Source organism: Monodon monoceros, unplaced genomic scaffold (genome assembly GCF_005190385.1).
Source record: "Monodon monoceros isolate NGI ecotype Baffin Bay Population unplaced genomic scaffold, NGI_Narwhal_1 Super_Scaffold_3, whole genome shotgun sequence".
NCBI lineage: Eukaryota > Metazoa > Chordata > Mammalia > Artiodactyla > Monodontidae > Monodon > Monodon monoceros.
Window position 1 is genome coordinate 32,245,382 of NW_021703780.1, and position 18,636 is coordinate 32,264,017.

The window sequence follows — 18,636 nt, forward strand, 5'->3', positions numbered from 1 at the left end:
GATTGGCTCTACCGCGAGCAGGGAGCGTAAGAGGTGTGTGTCCAGCTTTGTCTCGGGTTCTCTGACCGCCTCTTTTAACGTCATTAAGGAGCGACAGAACGGGGACCTGTTAGAGTCATCCAGTAGCACCAGACGGCCTGGCTAAATGTAATGGTGGCGTGCTGAGCCCAGCCGAGCCTGGCCCAACTCATGGCCCTGCGGGCACTGACCCGCGCTCTTGGCTCTCTGAGCCTGACGCCCCGGATTGCCAACGTCCCCGGCCCAAGCCTGCTCCTGGCCGCCCAGGTAATCCACCTTACCCGGGAATGTGGCTGTTTCCGTTCGGGCAGCCGGAGAGGGGGCTCCAGGAGAAGCGAGGCGGGGGATGCGAGTCTGGTTAGGAGTCACGCCGGCCTGTGACCTTGGATAAGTCACTGTCAGCCTCAGCTTTCTCCTCTGTAAGTGTTGCTATCTCACAGGGTCCTTGGCTTCCTCACACAAGATACTGGAGGTGAAAGTGCTTTACAGACAAATGTACAGGTTTCAATAATAACTGACATTTATTGTCTCTCATAAGCCAAGCATAAGTAATAGACGTTTTAAATAAATGAATTCCTTTCAATCACTTTACCAATTAGTTATTATAGTCCCATTTTACATATGAGAAAACATAAGTAGTCGAAGGTCATACACCAACCATTGGAGCTAGGTAATCTGGCTTCAAAGCCTAGGCTCTTAACCATTATTATAACCATTAAGGATGAGTTACTGCTGAGATTAGAGAATTCAGGGCAAGATACCAAGAATAGGAGCCTAACATGAAGATATCTCAAGGTTCCTAGTGGGCGACTGGTGAGTTACAGAAAAGAGAAGTTAAGTCTTACCTCCCCGGACCTTTCAGACTTATGGTAGAATTTGGCAGATGCATACTTAAAAATTCAAAACCAAACCAGCCTGGGAATTCAGCAGGGAACAAGACATAAATGATCTCTCCCCTCCATTCATATCTGAAAAACTCTCAGAAACACGCAGCAAAATGGGCAGAAGGCATTGATGCCAATGGTGGTACATGGGTGTATGGAAGTTACCAGCCCTGGAGAAGGGAGTTGTTTAGGGAAGGAAAAGTTTCTTAGAGAAGAAGAGTTTTGAGCCAAATTTGGAAGAAGATGCACCAAGGGGAGAACATTCCATTGAAGAAATACTTGAGAGGTGAGAGGATCAGATGAGGAGAGGTAATCAACACACATACACCTAGATGAACATTCCGAACTGGTATTTGTGCAAGCTGTGATGGGTGGAGTTTTTGGATAGCTGGTCTGGGACTTCCAGGAGGAAGGAGGCTACAAGCTAAACTTTGTGCCCCCTCCCTTGGTTCTCTGAAGCTTTTCCTTCAATTAGCTTTCAAGTGAAAGAGATTTCTGTTTATCTCTAGGTGACAAACAATGTCCTCCTTCCGCTGCCCTCTCCCTCGATGTTGCTTCCCTGCCGCCCAGTCCTTACCTCTGTGGCCGTTAGTGCTAAGTTTGTGTCCTGGAAGAGTCGTACCAAGTATACCGTTATGCCAGTGAAGATGAGGAAGTCTGGGGGCCGAAACCACACAGGTGGGAGCAAGGACAAGAAGATTTCAGCAGTAAAGGGCAAAAACATGGTAGGATCCTAGGCCTGTATTTTGATACAGGCAGAGGAATGTAATTAAAAAGCATTTATTGGACTCCTTCTGCATGTAGTATGTGTGTAAGAGTGAGAGAGTAGAATACAAGGCAACAAACAAGTGGTCTGTGCTTCTAAAGATGATGTAGGTAGTTGAAGAAAACTGGACACACTCAGGAAGTTATATGACATTTCTCTTCACACCCTTCAAAAATTGACAATAGTTGAAATTGAACACGAGTTACATGGCTCTCAGTAAACTTACTGAATTCAGTAATTTGTAGAGATTTTATCTGGATGTTTTATACAATTTCAATATCATAATTATGTTTTTACCAAGCTCCATGTAGGTGTTCACCCTGACCCCATTGTGCTGTGCAAATTTTTATCATTTTCTGCTTGTGTCATAATGTTGGGGAGCGCTGCTCTCTGCCTAGGATGGGTCTGTTCCCAATGCTGGGAACTGACTCGTCTGACTGGGGTCATGTCCCTGCACTGTCCTGACCACAGGCCGAATCCAAGTGCACGGTATTGGTGGGGGCCACAAGCAACGTTATCGAATGATTGACTTTCTGCGGTTCCGGCCCGAGCAGCAATCCAAGCCAGGACCCTTTGAGGAGAAGGTCATCACCGTTCGCTATGATCCCTGTAGGCAAGTTTGGGATGTGAGGTGGTGGTATGGCTGAATGACTGCTCTGTGGCTTTTCAGGAGATGTGAGGCTGCCTAGATGGTCTGTTTACCTGTGCCTCACTCTGAACAGGTCAGCAGACATAGCTCTGGTTGCTGGGGGCAACCGGAAACGCTGGATCATTGCCACAGAAAACATGCAAGCTGGAGATACAATCCTGAACTCTGACCACATAGGCCGAATGGCAGGTGAGAGATGGCCGCCAGATGTGTGTGGCCTGGGAGGCTGCAAGGGTTCTCGTGCTGATGAAATTCTGTCTTTTAGTTGCTGCTCGGGAAGGGGATGCACACCCTCTTGGGGCCTTGCCAGTGGGGACCCTCATCAACAATGTGGAGAGTGAGCCAGGCCGGGGGGCCCAGTATATCCGAGCCGCAGGTATGAAGAAAGGAGCTGCTTGGGATCTTGCAGTTTGGAAGGCCAAGGGGTACCTGAGGTTGCAACTCTCTGAACCCATGGGCCCACATCTGGTCCAATGGCAGAGAAAAAGAAGGAAAAACAAGGCTGAAGAGGTGCTTGTGTTTTGACCTAAAACCTTACATGCATCCTGCTTCAGTGTTTCTCCTCCTCAGAGTGTGTGGGGTGTGGCCCCTTGGAAATCTGCCCCCCACCTCCTGCTCTGTGGAGGGTTGCAAAGCTGTTTCTCCCTTTCCCAGGGACCTGTGGTGTGCTGCTGCGGAAGGTGAATGGGACAGCCATCATCCAGCTGCCCTCTAAGAGGCAGATGCAGGTGTGTGTGGGGTGCAGGTGGGAGGGATCAGCGAGGGAGGAATTTTTGGAATGTACCTAACCTGTCCAGGATAGCTCCCAGGTGTTTTATGTTGAGAACTGCCTCGAGCTGGGTCTGTCCTTTTCTGCCATGTGACTAGGCGTGCCTTGTCAGGCTGGCACCATGATGGAGTAGGGAACAGTGCCTTCTGTTTTCAACTACTGTAGGACCTGCACTCAGGTTCAATTATGTTGTGCTTTCCCCCTCTCCTCTCCCTTCTCTCCTTGAGTGTAAGAAGTCTCCCAAGAGTCCATGCCCTCAACAATGTCAGGCTTTTTCCCCCCATGGTGAATTCCCCTCCATCTGCTTTCTCTGTCAGGTGCTGGAAACGTGCATAGCAACAGTGGGCCGAGTATCCAACGTTGATCATAACAAACGGGTCATCGGCAAAGCCGGGCGGAACCGCTGGCTGGGAAAGAGGCCCAACAGTGGGCGATGGCACCGCAAGGGGGGCTGGGCTGGCCGAAAGATCCGGCCACTGCCCCCCATGAAGAGTTACGTGAAGCTGCCCTCAGCTGCTGCCCAAAGTTGATATCCCTGGACTCTAATAAAATGGCCCCCATTTTTATCTGTTTCTGGTTTTTTGGGGAGGGAGGAGGTACACACTGGATGGCGGGGGGGTGGGCCGCGGGGACAGAAGCAAACAACCTTTGGCGGAAGGAGAAAGGAAAGAAAAGTATGGGGCAAAAACGGGCCGTTCCCCTCTCATTTCCAGTGCCCCCGCCCCACCTTGCTCCGTGCCTTTTTATGTAATGGAGGAGGGGGGAATAAATGACCTCCAAAGTCTTTTCCAATTCTGACTTTGGGAAGCGGGGAAGGCGCTTCCGGTGCCAGGAGGAGGGGGACGGAAAGGGAGGAGGAGGAGGTTCCGCGCGTCGCCGAGGTGGCACCGGCGGCTCCGCCCCGGCGCTCTCCCAGGGCCCCTAGCTTTCCGCTGGGCCTGGCGGAAATGAGCGGGCGGGCGGGCGACGGGCCCCCAGAGCTAGGCGGGCGGCGCCGCCGGTTGGGGACAGGCCCCGCCCTGCCAGGCCCCGGAGGCCGCAGACCTGCGCGCAGGCCGGGAGCTGACGGCGCCACGCCCCCAGGGCGTTCGATCCCGCGCGCCACGCCCCCTGCGGCCGCCTGTCCTGCGGAAACACGCCCCCTCCCGCCTCTACGCCTCGACCCCTTCGGGGGGCCCAGGCGGGGCCCAAATCTCCGCCAGCGCCGCCGCCATAGTCAGCGCCGCGTCCTTAGCTCGGCGAAGGACAGGCCTCACGCCGGGACCCCCATCGACTTCTGAGGTGGCCACAGCCCCGCCGCGGCCCCCCGCCCCGAGCCCGGGTTTTCCTCCGCCCACTCGCCCACCGGGCCTCGCGCCCCCGATTCCGCCGCGCCTCGGGATTCTTGTTTATCTGGCCTAGCCCCCTCCCCCGCACCTTGCCGCGCGCCCCTGGCTTCTCCTGTCTTCGACCCGGTCCTACAAGCCTCGCGCCCCTCACCCATCGGGTCTCCTGTGCACGCTGTTCGGGGCCTCACGTCGCCCCCACTGGCCTTGCTGCTTAAGCGCCTCCAATCTTGGGCGCCTCCAGCCTACCAGCCCCTTCTCCCAGCCCGTCGCGCCCTGTGCCCTCACTCCACCACCAGGTCTCTGGGTCTTTGGCCCCTGCAGACTCACTCTCCGATGCTTCAATCACTGGAGCTAGCACCCCTTCCCATACTCACTCGGGGTCTCGATTCCCAACTCCCCAAAACACACACACCCCTCTGGGCTTCGCATACCCCCTTCTCAGGCCTGCTGCCGCCTGTCCCAGGGCCCTGGGATTCACTTTAATTCTAAGGCTGCCCTGCCTCCACTGTCCCCTTTCCTCTGCTCCAAACCACCTCGCTCCATGCTGCATGCAGGGCCTTGGACCCTCCTTTTAGCCCCCAAATTTTGAGTTCTTTCAGAACAAACACCCCAGTGTTCCTCTGCTTAGGCCTGGCCCCACCCAGCATGCAGCAGGCAACTCCTGGGCCCTGCTTTACCCCACCCAGCCCGACAGCTGTTGCCACATTTGCTGTCCCAACTTCTGGGTGTCCTTGATTTTCTGACCTCCCCTCTCACTCTAGCTTGCCTATTCTCTTTTCCTTGTGTTGCCAGGTGCCAGGATGGTGGGGGAACTCCGCTACAGGGAATTCAGGGTGCCCCTGGGGCCCGGCTTGCATGCCTATCCTGATGAGCTGATACGCCAGCGAGTGGGCCATGATGGGCATCCTGAGTACCAGATCCGCTGGCTCATCCTCCGGCGTGGGGATGACGGGGAAGGGGGTTCTAACCAAGTGGACTGCAAGGCTGAGCACATCCTGCTATGGATGTCCAATGACGAGATCTATGCCAACTGCCACAAGATGCTGGGCGAAGATGGCCAGGTCATCGGGCCCTCCCAGGAGACAGAAGGGGAGGCTGGAGCCCTGGACAAATCTGTGCTGGGGGAGATGGAAACCGATGTGAAGTCTCTGATTCAGAGGGCCCTTCGGCAGCTGGAGGAATGTGAGGGCACCATTCCTCCTGCCCCTCTGCTTCACACTGTCCATGTGCTCAGCGCCTACGCCAGCATTGAGCCCCTCACGGGGGTCTTCAAAGACCCAAGGGTCCTGGACTTGCTCATGCACATGCTCAGTAGTCCCGATTATCAAATTCGCTGGAGCGCAGGCCGGATGATACAAGCCCTGGCTTCCCATGATGCTGGTGAGGGGCAGTGTGGGGAGGAAAGGGGAGCAGGAGAGGGACTGGGTCAGCTTAGCGTCTCACAGGTCCCTGTGACGGAAGCCTCTGATCTCATCATGAGAGTAAATGAGAGTATGTAAATGATTCTGTTGCCCTTGTCTTAGGATTGGAAGAAAAGGAGGTGGGAAGGTGAGTGTGGGCATCTCGGCAGAAAGGGGAGACTGAATCCTCAAGAACTTCCTATTAACTGTCTTTCTATGCAGAGGAAGAGTTTAGACTATTAGACTATTGCATATGAGACAGTAATAGGTTAGGGTAAGATAGTAAGTTTTGGTTTTTGAAGCAAATCAGCAAATCATGTCATTCTTAGTGTGTGGCAGCAGAAGGAGTGAGAGAGTAGAGCGTCTAAGAGAGATGCCTGGGAAGGGCAAGGTTAGGGAGCTGTTACTGATTGGGGTGTGGGTTACAGGGACCCGGACCCAGATCCTTCTGTCACTGAGCCAGCAGGAAGCCATTGAGAAACACCTGGATTTTGACAGCCGCTGTGCTCTGCTGGCACTGTTTGCACAGGCCACGCTCTCTGAACATCCCATGTCTTTCGAGGGCATTCAGCTGCCACAGGTATTCTGTGCGGAGTGTTGGGAGGTGGCTGTGGACAAAATCTAGGGATCAGGCCTTTGCACCTGTCCACAGAGGACAGTGTGGAAAGAGGCACTAAAGCTGGAGCAAGGGGGACATAGGCCAAAGATTGTGTCCTACAGGTCCCAGGAAGGCTGCTCTTCTCCCTGGTGAAGCGCTATTTGCACGTCACCTCCCTCCTGGATCAGTTGAATGACAGTGCTGTGGAACCAGGAGCCCAGAGCTCCACTCCCGAGGAGTTGAGTGGGGAGAGGGGTCGGCTGGAGCTGGAGTTCAGCATGGCCATGGGCACCCTGATCTCGGAGCTGGTACAGGCCATGCGCTGGGACTGGGCCTCGAGCAGACAGGGGCCCTCGGCACGGCCCTCCTGTTCCATCTTCCAGCCCCGGCTGGCAGATGCAAGCCCAGGGCACCCACCCGCCCAGGCCCTGCCCTCCCTTAGGAGGTCAAGGCGGTTTCGCCCTCGCTCTGAGTTCGCTAGTGGCAATACCTATGCCTTGTACGTGCGGGACGCGCTGCAGCCGGGCATGCGAGTGCGGATGCTGGACGATTACGAGGAGATCAGTGCCGGGGACGAGGGCGAGTTCCGGCAGAGCAACAGTGGCGTGCCCCCTGTGCAGGTGAGCAGAGCGCGGTGGCGGGCCACCGTTGGGGATCTGTCTTGGGTGGGGCATAGCTCGGGCTTCAAGCTGGGGCCTCTGGCGGGCCACTCAAAGCGAAAACCCTCAGTAAGCTGGGTATGGTAAAAGGGGGTCAGCAATTGAGAGGGGAGCCGTTTGGAGGGCTGAGAAAATCTGCCTTTAGGAAACTGTGAGGTCAGGAGAACTCTCTCCCAGGAAGAAGACTGATACAGCAAGACCTTCCCAAAGGTCAAGTTCAGGAAGACAGTGTGGTTAAGGCCAGGAGGAAGTGTGGGGCATAAGCCACCAAGGATAGGTGAGGGGAGAGAGCCTGTTCCCGTTTGGGAAAGGCATCCTTTGTGTGCGTGTACGTGTTCTCCATATACCACAGGTTTTGCTCTTTAGAGGTTTTTCCAAACCTGGCCAGGTGGTCACCCTGAGGGCTGTGAGGGCTGTGTGTCCTCATCGTCGGGCCACAGCTGGTCATTAGGTGAGCTCTCTTCCCCTTCCCTCTCTTTTTTCCCATATCCCCCAGGTGTTGTGGGAGTCAACAGGCCGCACCTATTGGGTACACTGGCACATGCTGGAGATTCTGGGCTTTGAAGAAGACATCGAAGACGTGGTTGAGGCTGATGAGTACCAGGGGGCAGCAGTCAGTGGAGCTGTGGGTGTAGGTGAGCCCAGAGGGGAAGCAGGGATCAGCTCTGTGCAGAGGAGCGGCGGTCTGGCTGGGCGGGCAGTGACGTCCCTGTGCCCCTCTCATTTCCACAGCCCTGCCCTCCTGGCGGTGGAAGCCCATGGCAGAGCTCTACGCCGTGCCCTGCGTGCTGCCTGAGGACGAGGACGCTGAGGAGAGTGAACACCTGAGCCAGGCCGAGTGGTGGGAGCTCCTCTTCTTCATCAAGAAGCTGGATGGACCCGACCATCAGGAGGTTCTCCAGATCCTCCAGGAGAACCTGGATGGGGAGGTAGAGCTGCCCAGAGACACACAGAGGTTGGGGGGCTGGACTGTGACAGAGCATTTGGAAGACTCGGGAAGGGAAGTGGAGGGTGACAGCATAAGGGCTGCAGGGGAGGGGCCTAGGATGTTCGGAGATGTTGGCAAGCTGTTTGGGAGGAGCCCCCGTGAGAGACTGGGGATGGAGAAGGTGTATGCAGAACTCCTTTCCCCTGGCAAGTGCCTCTGGAGCCTCTGCGCCGGCAGAGCCGCCTGCAGTGAGAGCTTCTCCCCGATGACAGATTCTGGACGACGAGATCCTGGCCGAGCTGGCCGTGCCCATGGAGTTGGCCCAGGACCTGCTGCTGGCTCTGCCACAGCGACTCGATGACAGCGCTCTCAGGGACCTGCTCAACTGCCATGTCTACAGGAAATACGGGCTCGAGGCCCTGGCAGGGCAGCTGGCCTACCCATCCCTGCTGGAAGCCCAGGCCCAGCCTCAGGAATCAGCAGATGCAGCCAGAGTGGAAGGTGGGGTGCCAAACAGACAGCAGCTCTGCACACTGGCCTCTGGGAGGGCACTAGCCCGGGAGAGATGTCTGTGCTGGGTTTTGTGCAATCCTGTCTGGAAGGGATGGCACTTTAGGAAGAATCTGAAATTTCGAGATAAGCAGTGAATAGAGAAGCAGACATTGTCCTCTCTCCAAAGTATGAAGGAGAGTGTCAAGTTAGAACACTGCAAGAAATTTGAAGCCTTGAAAGCCCTCATGTTGAATTTTTTCTATTGTAGAGAAAAACAGATTATTGCATGCTTACAGATATAGGGAAATGCTCTGCTATTTGCAGATAGGAAGCTCCTTTGCTATTTTAAGAATACAAAATCAAAAGTTTGTCATGAAGCTGTCTTAAAAGTACGTTAAGAGGGCTTCCCTGGTGGCGCACTGGTTGAGAGTCCGCCTGCGGATGCAGGGGACACGGGTTCGTGCCCCGGTCCGGGAAGATCCCACGTGCCGCGGAGCGGCTAGGCCCGTGAGCCATGGCCGCTGAGCCTGCGCGTCCGGAGCCTGTGCTCCGCGACGGGAGAGGCCACAACAGTGAGAGGCCCGCGTACCGCAAAAAAAAAAAAAAAAAAAGTACATTAAGAGATGCTATGAGATCCCCAAAACTTGGCGTTTAGGGGGAAGAAATGTAAAATATTTTTAGGAGAAATGAGGAAATAAGAGTTGAGAGTTATGAATGTCTCTCCTTTTATGATCTTTCACGTCACTAACAATGGCCAACTCTTGTGACTTCCCCTTTCCTGTAGCAAAAGAAGCCCCGACGCAGTGCCCCAACACTCCCCTGCAGCATCTGGTGGAGGGTTACGGTCTGGCTGGGAAAACCTTCCTGGATCTGGAGCAAGCTCTCAGCTCAGAGGGGCCGCGGGAGAGCGAGGTCAAGCCACTCCTGTTGCAACTGCAGCGGCAGCCCCAGCCCTTCCTCGCGCTGATGCGGAGCCTTGACACTCGCGTGGCCAGCAAGGCCCTCCACCTGGCCGTTCTGAGGTGAGGGGGTGGTGAGGGGCGCTGCTGGGCAGAGGGGTCTCTGAGGCAGGCTGCACATCTCTCTCCTACTGCCCCCTGCTCCCCAGAATCCTGATGCGGCTGGTGGACTTTCCCGAGGCATTGCTGCTCCCCTGGCATGAGGCCATGGACGCCTGCATGGCCTGCCTGCGGTCCCCAGACACTGACCGAGAGGTACCCCTGCCCTGCCCTGAGGAGATGCTGAGAGGGGGAGGATACCAGGCAGCTTCTGGCAAGGCAGACCCCCTGGGCAGGGCTCGAGAGGGCACCATGGAGACTTTGTGCTCTTGGTTTGGGTTTCATTTTTTAAATTGAATTGTAGTTTTAAAAATAGGTCGTACGTTCACACAGTTCACAAATCAAAACAATATAACAAGGTAGAAACAAAATTCTCACTCCCACCTGAGTCCCTGTCCTCCCAATGCCACGCACATGCCCCTTACAAATGGTAACCATTTGTATTAATTTATGTATCTTTCCTGTATTTTATTTTGCAGATATAACCCAAATGGGGGATCTTATTTGCCATATCCTTTGTTACATGAAGGATGATATCTATATTACATTAAGAGCCTCAGTGGCTCCTGTTTGGCTGGGCCTGTGAAGGAAAGGGGGGTGAAGGAGGCAGAGGGGACCATCACATCCCAGAGTCCCCTGCCACAGAGCGCTCCTGAGCACAGAAGGCTTGGGAAGCGGTCAGAGAACTAGGGTCATGGAGGCAGCGGGTGTCTGCAGCACACACCTTTGGCGGCTACCCAGATTTTAGCTCTGTGGTGGGCTTACTGAGTGTCCACACATACATCTGGCCCCTCTCGGCCCCCTCTTTGCTGTCACGTGTCTGTGCTTGGGGGCTGAGCATCTCATAACACAGCCCCACAGCTGGTTCTTGGGACAGCTGGGCCTGAAAAGAAACAACCGGGGATGCCCCCTGCACCTATTGCCAGCATAATCAGTAGTCAAGACCCCCAGGGTCCAGGGCACCCCTTGGCTTTTCCATTGCAGTTTGTTTGGTTCTCTAATTCCACCGAGCCCTCATGTCTCCTCATCCTTGTCTTTTTACTTCCTCACTCGGTGAACTGCAGTAGCCCTGGCACCCAGCACACAGTTGGTGTGTAGTCAGTACTACTGAAGACGCTTGTGGTCTGTCCCCTTTATTCACCTCCCCCTGCCTCCTTCCCAGGTGCTCCAGGAGCTGATCCTCTTCCTGCACCACCTGGCCTCGGTGAGCAGGGACTATGCCGTGGTGCTGAATCAGCTGGGAGCCCGAGATGCCATCTCCAAAGCCCTGGAAAAGCACCTGGGAAAGCTGGAGCTGGCTCAGGAGCTGCGGGACATGGTGTTCAAGTGTGAGAAGCATGCGCACCTGTACCGGAAACTAACCACCAACATCCTGGGAGGCTGTATCCAGGTCAGGAGGGAGGGCAGGGGGAAGCCTTTGGGTTCACAGCTGGGTAAGAGTATGAAACCCAAGCAGTGGCAGGGGAAGGGGCTGTGTTCCTGAAGTTGGAAGGCAGGTGAATCTAGTGAACCTGGGGGCGTTTGTTCCTGGCCCCACTTCCCCAGCTGGTCCTGCTCTGCCAGTGTTACGGAGTTAGTCCCGCTGCTGCTGGGGTTTTTCCTCCACGTGCGTTTCCATGTTCCTGCCCCCTCCCCACACCCCTTCTCTCCGATGTCCGGGCTGCAGATGGTGCTGGGCCAGATCGAAGACCACAGACGAACGCACCGCCCCATCAACATCCCCTTCTTTGACGTGTTCCTCAGATACCTGTGCCAGGGTTCGTGCCTGTCACCCCGCGTTCCCACACCTCCATGTGTTTTCCCTCCACACCTGCCAGGGCTGTGACCGCCACCCCTTCCCGCCTGCCCGCAGGCTCCAGCGTGGAGGTGAAGGAGGACAAGTGCTGGGAGAAGGTGGAGGTGTCCTCCAACCCGCACCGGGCCAGCAAGCTGACGGACCGCAACCCCAAGACCTACTGGGAGTCCAGCGGCAGCACCGGCTCCCACTACATCACCCTACACATGCAACAGGGCGTCCTCGTCAGGTAACGTGCTCCACGCCTGTGCCTAGACACACACCCACGCTGTCCTGTGACTTCCCTGCCGTTTGTCTTGGGGAAGCACCCACACCCCCCTGAAGGTGACCAGAGTCCCCTCGGCTGTGTCTGTGAGAACACGACTGGATCCGGTTCCGATTGGTCCCTCTGCCCTGCTCCCAGGCAGCTGGCTCTGCTGGTGGCTGGTGAAGACTCAAGCTACATGCCGGCCAGGGTGGTGGTGTTCGGGGGCGACAGTGCCACCTCCCTTAACACGGAACTCAACTCGGTAGGGACCCCTGTGCCATTAGCCCACCCCTCAAGGGATCCACCCTCCTGCCCAGACCCCAAAATGCCTATATTCCTCCCTGCTTTGAGCCCCATAGTAGATGAAGTCCATCGCTGTGCCCGTGTGGCAGCATCAGGCCCTGAGCAGTGAGGGTGGCATTAGGACCCCTCGGTCAGGACCTCGCACACCCCAGGGCTGGGGGGGGGGAGGGAGGGACACAGCAGGCAACAGGAGCAGACTAGGGTTCTTTCAGCACTCCCATCCACACGCGTGACGGCGCTCTCTGCCTGCCACCCCCTTGCCACCAGGTGAACGTGATGCCGTCCGCCAGCCGGGTGGTCCTCCTGGAGAACCTGAACCGCTTCTGGCCTGTCATCCAGATCCGCGTAAAGCGCTGCCAGCAGGTGGGGCAGGGGAGGGGGGGCGGCCATGGGCAGGAGGCTCTGCGGCCTGCAGCCATTGCAGATCTTGGGCCACCTCTCCAGCCCCTCCGGAGGAGGGTATGGGGCCGGCAGAAATGGGCCTTTGCACATTGCAGGGCGGCATCGACACGCGCATTCGGGGATTAGAGGTCCTGGGCCCCAAGCCCACGTTCTGGCCGGTGTTCCGGGAGCAGCTGTGTCGCCACACACGCCTCTTCTACATGGTCAGGGCGCAGGCTTGGAGCCAGGACATCGCGGAGGACCGCAGGAGCCTCCTGCACCTGAGCTCTAGGTGTGTGTGAGTGCGTGTGTACCTGTGTGCGTGAGAGGGGTAGCTGGCGATCTTAGGCTGGTGGACTCTTAGGCCTAAGGAGTCACTTAGGCCTCCAGCCCCCAACACCTTCCTCCCCACTCTTCTCCCCAGACTCAACGGGGCTCTACGTCAGGAGCAGAATTTTGCCGATCGCTTCCTCCCAGACAGTGAAGCTGCCCGAGCACTGGGCAAGACCTGCTGGGAGGCCCTGGTCAGCCCCCTGGTGCAGAACATCACCTCCCCGGGTAACTGTCCCTGCCCCTGGCCCCTTTACTATCCCGTTGCTCGGCCCTGCTCATCAGCCCCTTCTTGCTCTGGCCTAGAGCCACCTGGGTTATGCTCTTGGCCCTATGGATACCTGCGTTCATTCAGTACCCCCAAGCCCCCTCTTCACAGCCCAGGGGCCGCCTCCTTTCCCGTGTCTCCTGGCTGCCAGCTGACAGCACATGGTCAGGAGGGACCTTGCTACCTCCCTTGCCATATCGCTCTGTCCTGCTGCTCTTTCTTGGCACTCCTGTCCAGCCCAGCTTCCCCACTGCCCTGGAGACATGCCCTGCCTTGGCTTGTTTTTCCCCCGCCTCCAGATGAGGATGGTGTCAGCCCCCTGGGCTGGTTGCTGGACCAGTACCTGGAGTGTCGGGAGGCTGCCCACAACCCGCAGAGCCGCGCAGCAGCTTTCTCCTCACGAGTGCGCCGCCTCACCCACCTGCTGGTGCATGTGGAGCCCTGCGAGGCAGCCCCTCCAGTGGTGGCCGCTCCTCGGCCCAGTGAGTGCTGGGGGCTCAGGCGGGAGCTCGGTTGGGGGCCTTCCCTCCCCCAACTCACATACTACAGGTGTCTGTCCCTCCTCACCCCCCCTCCCTGCATGCTCAACCTGTTCATCTTCTGGTTTGTGTCACCCCCACCTGGGAGCATCATTTTGGGTGGCAGAATGTCAGGAAAGAACCCCAGGCTCACCCTCGAATGGGGATCCAGGAGCTGAGGGCTGCCACCGCCTTGCCTCTGCCCCTTCCCCTGTCTCCACAGAGGGCAGAAACAGAAGCCATGACTGGAGCTCCCTGGCCACCCGGGGGCTTCCTGGCAGCATCATGAGAAACCTGACCCGCTGCTGGCGGGCAGTGGTGGAGGAGCAGGTGGGCAGGAGCGGTGGAGGGGGGGCGGGGAGGGAGGGCGGAACCGTGCCGTTGGTTTGTTGGGTTGCCCTTCACACTGCCGCCCCTTCCCACCCTCCAGGTCAGCAGTTTTCTGACCTCACACTGGCGGGATGATGACTTTGTGCCCCGCTACTGCGAACACTTCAGTAATCTGCAGAAGTCAAGCTCCGAGCTGTTTGGGCCACGGGCAGCCTTCTTGCTGGCGCTGCAGAACGGCTGTGCTGGTGCCCTGCTGAAGCTCCCTTTCCTCAGAGCTGCCCACGTAAGCCTCCCATCCGCCCCTCCCCTGGGGCCTCTCCCCCGAAACTCTCCCTTCCCGTTCTCAGAATGGCCCACCCTTCCATTCCCACGCAACAAGGAACATGTACAATACTAACATAGAACCATGTTATCAAAAATTCAAAAAAAACAGGAATACCCTGGTGGTCCAGTGGTTAGGACTCTGCGCTTTCACTGCTGTGGCCCCAGGTTCCATCCCTGGTTGGGGAACTAAGTTCCCATAAGCCATGCCCACAGCCCCCACCACCCCTCGCAAAAAAAAAAGGAAGATAAAAGAAAGAAATGACCCGCTTTGTACCATCCTAATACATCTCGGCATACTTTCTTCTGCTTGTGTGCTTGATTTCACATAGTTTATTCACAAGTAGCTAAAATGCTTTATCCTGTTTTCTTTTGACCCTTACATGAAAAGCCATTTTCAGTGTTGCTGTTTGTCTTCAAATTTTGGTATAAATTCCATCCAACAGATATATCGATACTATAATTTACTCCACCATTCCTGTCATTCCACACATATTTAATAGGCACTTACAGTGTGTCAGGCACTGAGATAAGAGCTGAAGATAGACGAAATCCCTTCCCTCACAGTTTACAGTCTCCTGGAGAAGATGCACAGTTAAGCAGAGTGCCCTGGTGAGCAAAGAACAGCGAAGTGGGAGCCAGAGCATGGCTGTAACAACGTGGTGTGACCATCTCTGTGCACATAACTTACAGGAATACCTCCTTTTATTGCTCTTCGCTTTACTGTGCTTTGCAAATAATGCATTTTTTGGCAAATTGAAGGTTTGTGGCAACCCTGTGTTGTCAGGTGATGGTCAGCATTTCTTAGCAATAAAGTATTGTTTAATTAAGGTATGTACACTGTTTTTTAGGCATAATGCTATTGCACACTTAATACACTATGGTATAATGTAAACATCCTTTTGTATGCGCTGGGAAACCAGAAAATTTGCGTGACTTGCTTTATTGCGGTGGCAAACCCGCCATATCTCTGAGGTGTGCTTGTGTCTCCTTGCATTGAGTTACTATTGTTAGTTTGATTTTAGACATGCTAAATGTGAAAAAAAACAGTTTTCAGGGCTTCCCTGGTGGCGCAGTGGTTGAGAATCTGCCTGCTAATGCAGGGGACACGGGTTCAAGCCCTGGCCCGGGAAGATCCCACATGCTGCGGAGCAACTAAGCCCGTGCGCCACTCATACTGAGCCTGCGCTCTAGAGCCCACGAGCTACAACTACTGAGCCCATGTGCCACAACTACTGAAGCCTGTGTGCCTAGAGCCCGTGCTCCGCACAGAAACGAAGACCCAACACAGCAAAAATTAATTAATTAATAAACTCCTACCCCCAACATCTTCTTTAAAAAACAAACAAACAAAAAACAGTTTTCATCATTTTAGTATTGTTAATGTATGCAGTTGTTAATGATTTTATAAGAGTTTTATAAAATCGCTGACCAGTTGATGAACCTGCTGGCCATTCATATCTCCTTCCTCAGACCCTCCCCGTTCCCACTCACCTCCTCCGTTCTCTCCTTCATAGTTTTCCTGTGCTCTCCCCACTGCCCAGGTAAGCGAGCAGTTTGCACGGCACATCGACCAGCGGATCCAGGGCAGCCGGATCGGTGGGGCCCGGGGGATGGAGATGCTGGCCCAACTGCAGCGATGCCTGGAAACCGTCCTGATCTTCTCTGGCCTGGAGATAGCCACCACTTTCGAGCATTACTACCAGTGAGTGTGGGCCAAGGGAGTGGGATGTGGGGGGACGCAGGATGACGGGCAGGGCCAGCCCTTGGGGCTGGGAGGCCGGGTTCCCGGCAGGCTGGAGTCCTGGAGCGGGGGGGGGGCCATGCCGAGCCCCCACGCTGAGGCTCGGCCTGGGCTGTGCGTGCTGCAGGCACTACATGGCGGACCGTCTCCTGAGCCTGGGCTCGAGCTGGCTGGAGGGGGCCGTGCTGGAGCAGATCGGCCCCTGCTTCCCCAACCGCCTGCCCCAGCAGATGTTGCGGAGCCTGAGCACCTCGGAGGAGCTGCAGCGCCAGTTCCACGTGTACCAGCTCCAGCGGCTTGATCAGGAGCTCCTGAAGCTGGAGGACACAGAGAAGAAAGTACAGGTGGGCGCTGGGGAAGGGAATTAGCAAGTGGGAGGGTGGGAGGCACAGAGAGAGGCACGGGGCGGACCAGAGGAGCCACTGGGTTTGGGGCGCTCTGTGTTCCGTCGTCTTCAGGTGAGCCACGAGGCCAGCGGCAGGGGGCACGAGAGAGGGACCGGAGAGGAAGCTGAGCTGGAAGCTGGGGCAGCACCGGCAGCCGGGGCGGGAGAGGAGGCGGCGGCGGAGGAGGACGAGGACGAGGACCTTTACTATGAAGGGGCGATGCCAGAAGTGTCTGTGCTCGTCCTGTCACCACGCTGCTGGCCCACTGCCTCCATCTGCCACACGCTCAACCCCAGAACCTGCCTGCCTGCCTACCTGAGGGGCACCTTGAACCGATACTCCAACTTCTACAACAAGAGTGAGCAGCTGGCCGAGAGAACTGGGGGCTGGGACACCGGGAAAGAACCTGGGCTTGGGGGTGACCCCTGGGGCTGGCAGCCTTCACGGGGTAGATTTGAGGAAAAGGGCAGGAGCTTAGGTTTGGGGTGGGGCTACAGGCGCCAGATCCCCAGCCTGTTGTCTTTTCTGTCTTTAAAATAAGACCCAGGACTCCCTTTGTGGGTGGTGGGGAGGATGGAGGCAGGAGGCACCTGAGACCACCAGAGCGTGGTGGGTGTCTCGTTCCTGGTCAGTCATCGTAACCTAAGCTCCCCAGTGGGGGCTGATCCTGGGCTGGGCAGCGACAAAGGAAAGGGGGTGAGACTTAGACCCTGCCCTCAGGGAGCTCCTACACTCCTGGGGGAGACGTTTCCAGTTTGATGAGAGCCCCAGTCCTTCCTCACTTCATGGTTTTGTCTCCCTTAAAAATTGGGGAAGTCCTCGAAGGCACTGATCACAGCCTGCCTGGCACAGGGTGGGTTCCCCTTACCCAGGAGGCAGACACAGAGAGGGCTGAGCTCTGGAAGCTCAGACCAGGAACCACAGTGTCCAGAAACACTGGGCCCCAGACTCTGCAGTGATTAACGGGGACAAAGCTCCACCGATGGTGCGTCCTCACCAGCCCCCCTGACTCCCTCCTCCTCCCTGACACTCAGGTCAGAGCTACCCTGCCCTAGAGCAGGCCCCGCAGAGGCGACTGCAGTGGACATGGCTGGGCCGGGCTGAACTGCAGTTTGGGGACCAGACGCTGCATGTGTCCACCGTGCAGATGTGGCTGCTGCTGCATCTCAATGAGCTGAAGGTGGCCCAGCCCCTCACGCCTCCCTGCTCTCTCCCACCTGTCCTTCCTTTCCTTTCCCTCCACCCTTTCTGCTCCACCTCCTGGGGAGGCCCTGACGCTTCCCTTCTCTTCCTAAGGCCGTCTCCGTGGAGAGTCTGCTGGCGCTCTCGGGGCTGTCTCCAGACATGCTGAATCAGGCAGTTGGGCCTCTTACCTCTTCAAGAGGCCCCCTGGACCTTCACGAGACAAAAGATGCCCCAGGAGGTCTGTACTTAGGGCCCCGGGGCCTCTGCCCTGAGCTGGGGCCAGCCTCCTCGAGGCCCCCCCCCACCAAGTGACCAGCGCTTGTTTCAGGGGTGCTCAAGATTCGAGATGGTAGCGAGGAACCCAGGCCTCGGAGGGGCAACGTGTGGCTCATCCCAGCTCAGACATACCTGAAAGCTGAGGACGAAGAGGGCCGGAACTTGGAGAAGAGACGGAACCTTCTCAACTGCCTCATTGTCCGAATCCTCAAGGCCCACGGGGACGAGGGCCTGCACGTTGACCAGCTTGTCTGCCGGGTAGGCGGGGGTGGGCGTTGGGTGAGGAGGCTTTGCCGGGGGCAGGGGGCAGTCCACAGGAGGAGATGGATCCACATTTGAAGTCCCTGGCTCACTGTAGAGCCTGTAGTGGGTGAGGAGTGGGGTTGGGGTGCCCCTCATGGCCTCGCTGTCCTGGGGCTGGGAGCTAGAGGTACGGTAAGCTGGGCGTCTGACGTATCGTTTCTCCTCCCCGCTCCATACCAGGTGCTGGAGGCTTGGCAGAAGGGCCCGTGTCCTCCCAGGGGCTTGGTTAGCAGCCTTGGCAGGGGGTCCACCTGCAGCAGTGCTGATGTCCTCTCCTGTGTCTTGCACCTCCTGGGCAAGGGCACAGTGAGACGCCAGGATGACCGGCCCCAGACGCTGTCCTACGCAGTCCCCGTGACTGTGATGGAGCCTCACACCGAGTCCCTGAACCCTGGCTCCTCGGGCCCAAACCCACCCCTCACCTTCCACACCCTGCAGATTCGCTCCCGGGGCGTGCCCTATGCCTCCTGCACAAGCACCCAGAGCTTCTCTACCTTCCGGTAGCCCTGGAGACGGGCTCAGGGTTATGTAGGGCGGTGCTTTCTACAGAATAAAATGCAGCAGTTTGATTACTTGGCCTGTGTGGTGACCGCAAGGGAGCTGACAGGGACAGGGGCTTTCCTGGCTGGAAGGGGAGAAGAGCCCTCCGCTCTGAGGCAGTCTCATGAGGAGAGACTCATGAGGAGTCTCTCTTCGGGTG

The 18,636-nt window shown here is 56.8% G+C and overlaps 2 protein-coding genes across 2 annotated transcripts; both read left to right on the plus strand.

Annotated features, from left to right (window-relative positions):
• The first annotated feature begins 70 nt into the window (after positions 1-70).
• MRPL2 (mitochondrial ribosomal protein L2) lies at positions 71-3,657 on the plus strand. Its single transcript, XM_029242611.1, has 7 exons — positions 71-285; positions 1,412-1,580; positions 2,140-2,281; positions 2,391-2,506; positions 2,583-2,693; positions 2,972-3,045; positions 3,404-3,657. Exons 1-7 carry the CDS (start codon positions 190-192, stop codon positions 3,614-3,616), a joined length of 921 nt encoding a protein of 306 aa, XP_029098444.1. The 5' UTR covers positions 71-189; the 3' UTR covers positions 3,617-3,657.
• A 550-nt stretch (positions 3,658-4,207) lies between these two features.
• On the plus strand, positions 4,208-18,636 carry CUL7 (cullin 7). The gene is made up of 26 exons (XM_029242612.1): positions 4,208-4,367; positions 5,207-5,794; positions 6,243-6,394; positions 6,535-7,032; positions 7,568-7,706; positions 7,804-8,000; positions 8,272-8,500; positions 9,276-9,513; positions 9,600-9,705; positions 10,712-10,939; positions 11,216-11,306; positions 11,402-11,573; positions 11,748-11,853; positions 12,162-12,257; positions 12,392-12,567; positions 12,700-12,833; positions 13,173-13,355; positions 13,615-13,721; positions 13,822-14,004; positions 15,587-15,747; positions 15,914-16,130; positions 16,245-16,530; positions 17,207-17,352; positions 17,469-17,595; positions 17,686-17,891; positions 18,117-18,636. Exons 2-26 carry the CDS (start codon positions 5,215-5,217, stop codon positions 18,438-18,440), a joined length of 5,082 nt encoding a protein of 1,693 aa, XP_029098445.1. The 5' UTR covers positions 4,208-4,367; positions 5,207-5,214; the 3' UTR covers positions 18,441-18,636.

Excerpts from the sequence above, each read along its gene's own strand:
- MRPL2 (XM_029242611.1), top strand. The coding sequence starts at position 190 with ATGGCCCTGCGGGCACTGACCCGCGCTCTTGGCTCTCTGAGCCTGACG. Across the intron at positions 2,507-2,582 it reads CCACATAGGCCGAATGGCAG|TTGCTGCTCGGGAAGGGGAT; the intron begins GTGAGAGATGGC and ends TCTGTCTTTTAG. Across the intron at positions 3,046-3,403 it reads CCTCTAAGAGGCAGATGCAG|GTGCTGGAAACGTGCATAGC; the intron begins GTGTGTGTGGGG and ends TTTCTCTGTCAG.
- CUL7 (XM_029242612.1), top strand. The coding sequence starts at position 5,215 with ATGGTGGGGGAACTCCGCTACAGGGAATTCAGGGTGCCCCTGGGGCCC. Across the intron at positions 11,307-11,401 it reads CCTCAGATACCTGTGCCAGG|GCTCCAGCGTGGAGGTGAAG; the intron begins GTTCGTGCCTGT and ends GCCTGCCCGCAG. Across the intron at positions 16,531-17,206 it reads CTCCAACTTCTACAACAAGA|GTCAGAGCTACCCTGCCCTA; the intron begins GTGAGCAGCTGG and ends CCTGACACTCAG.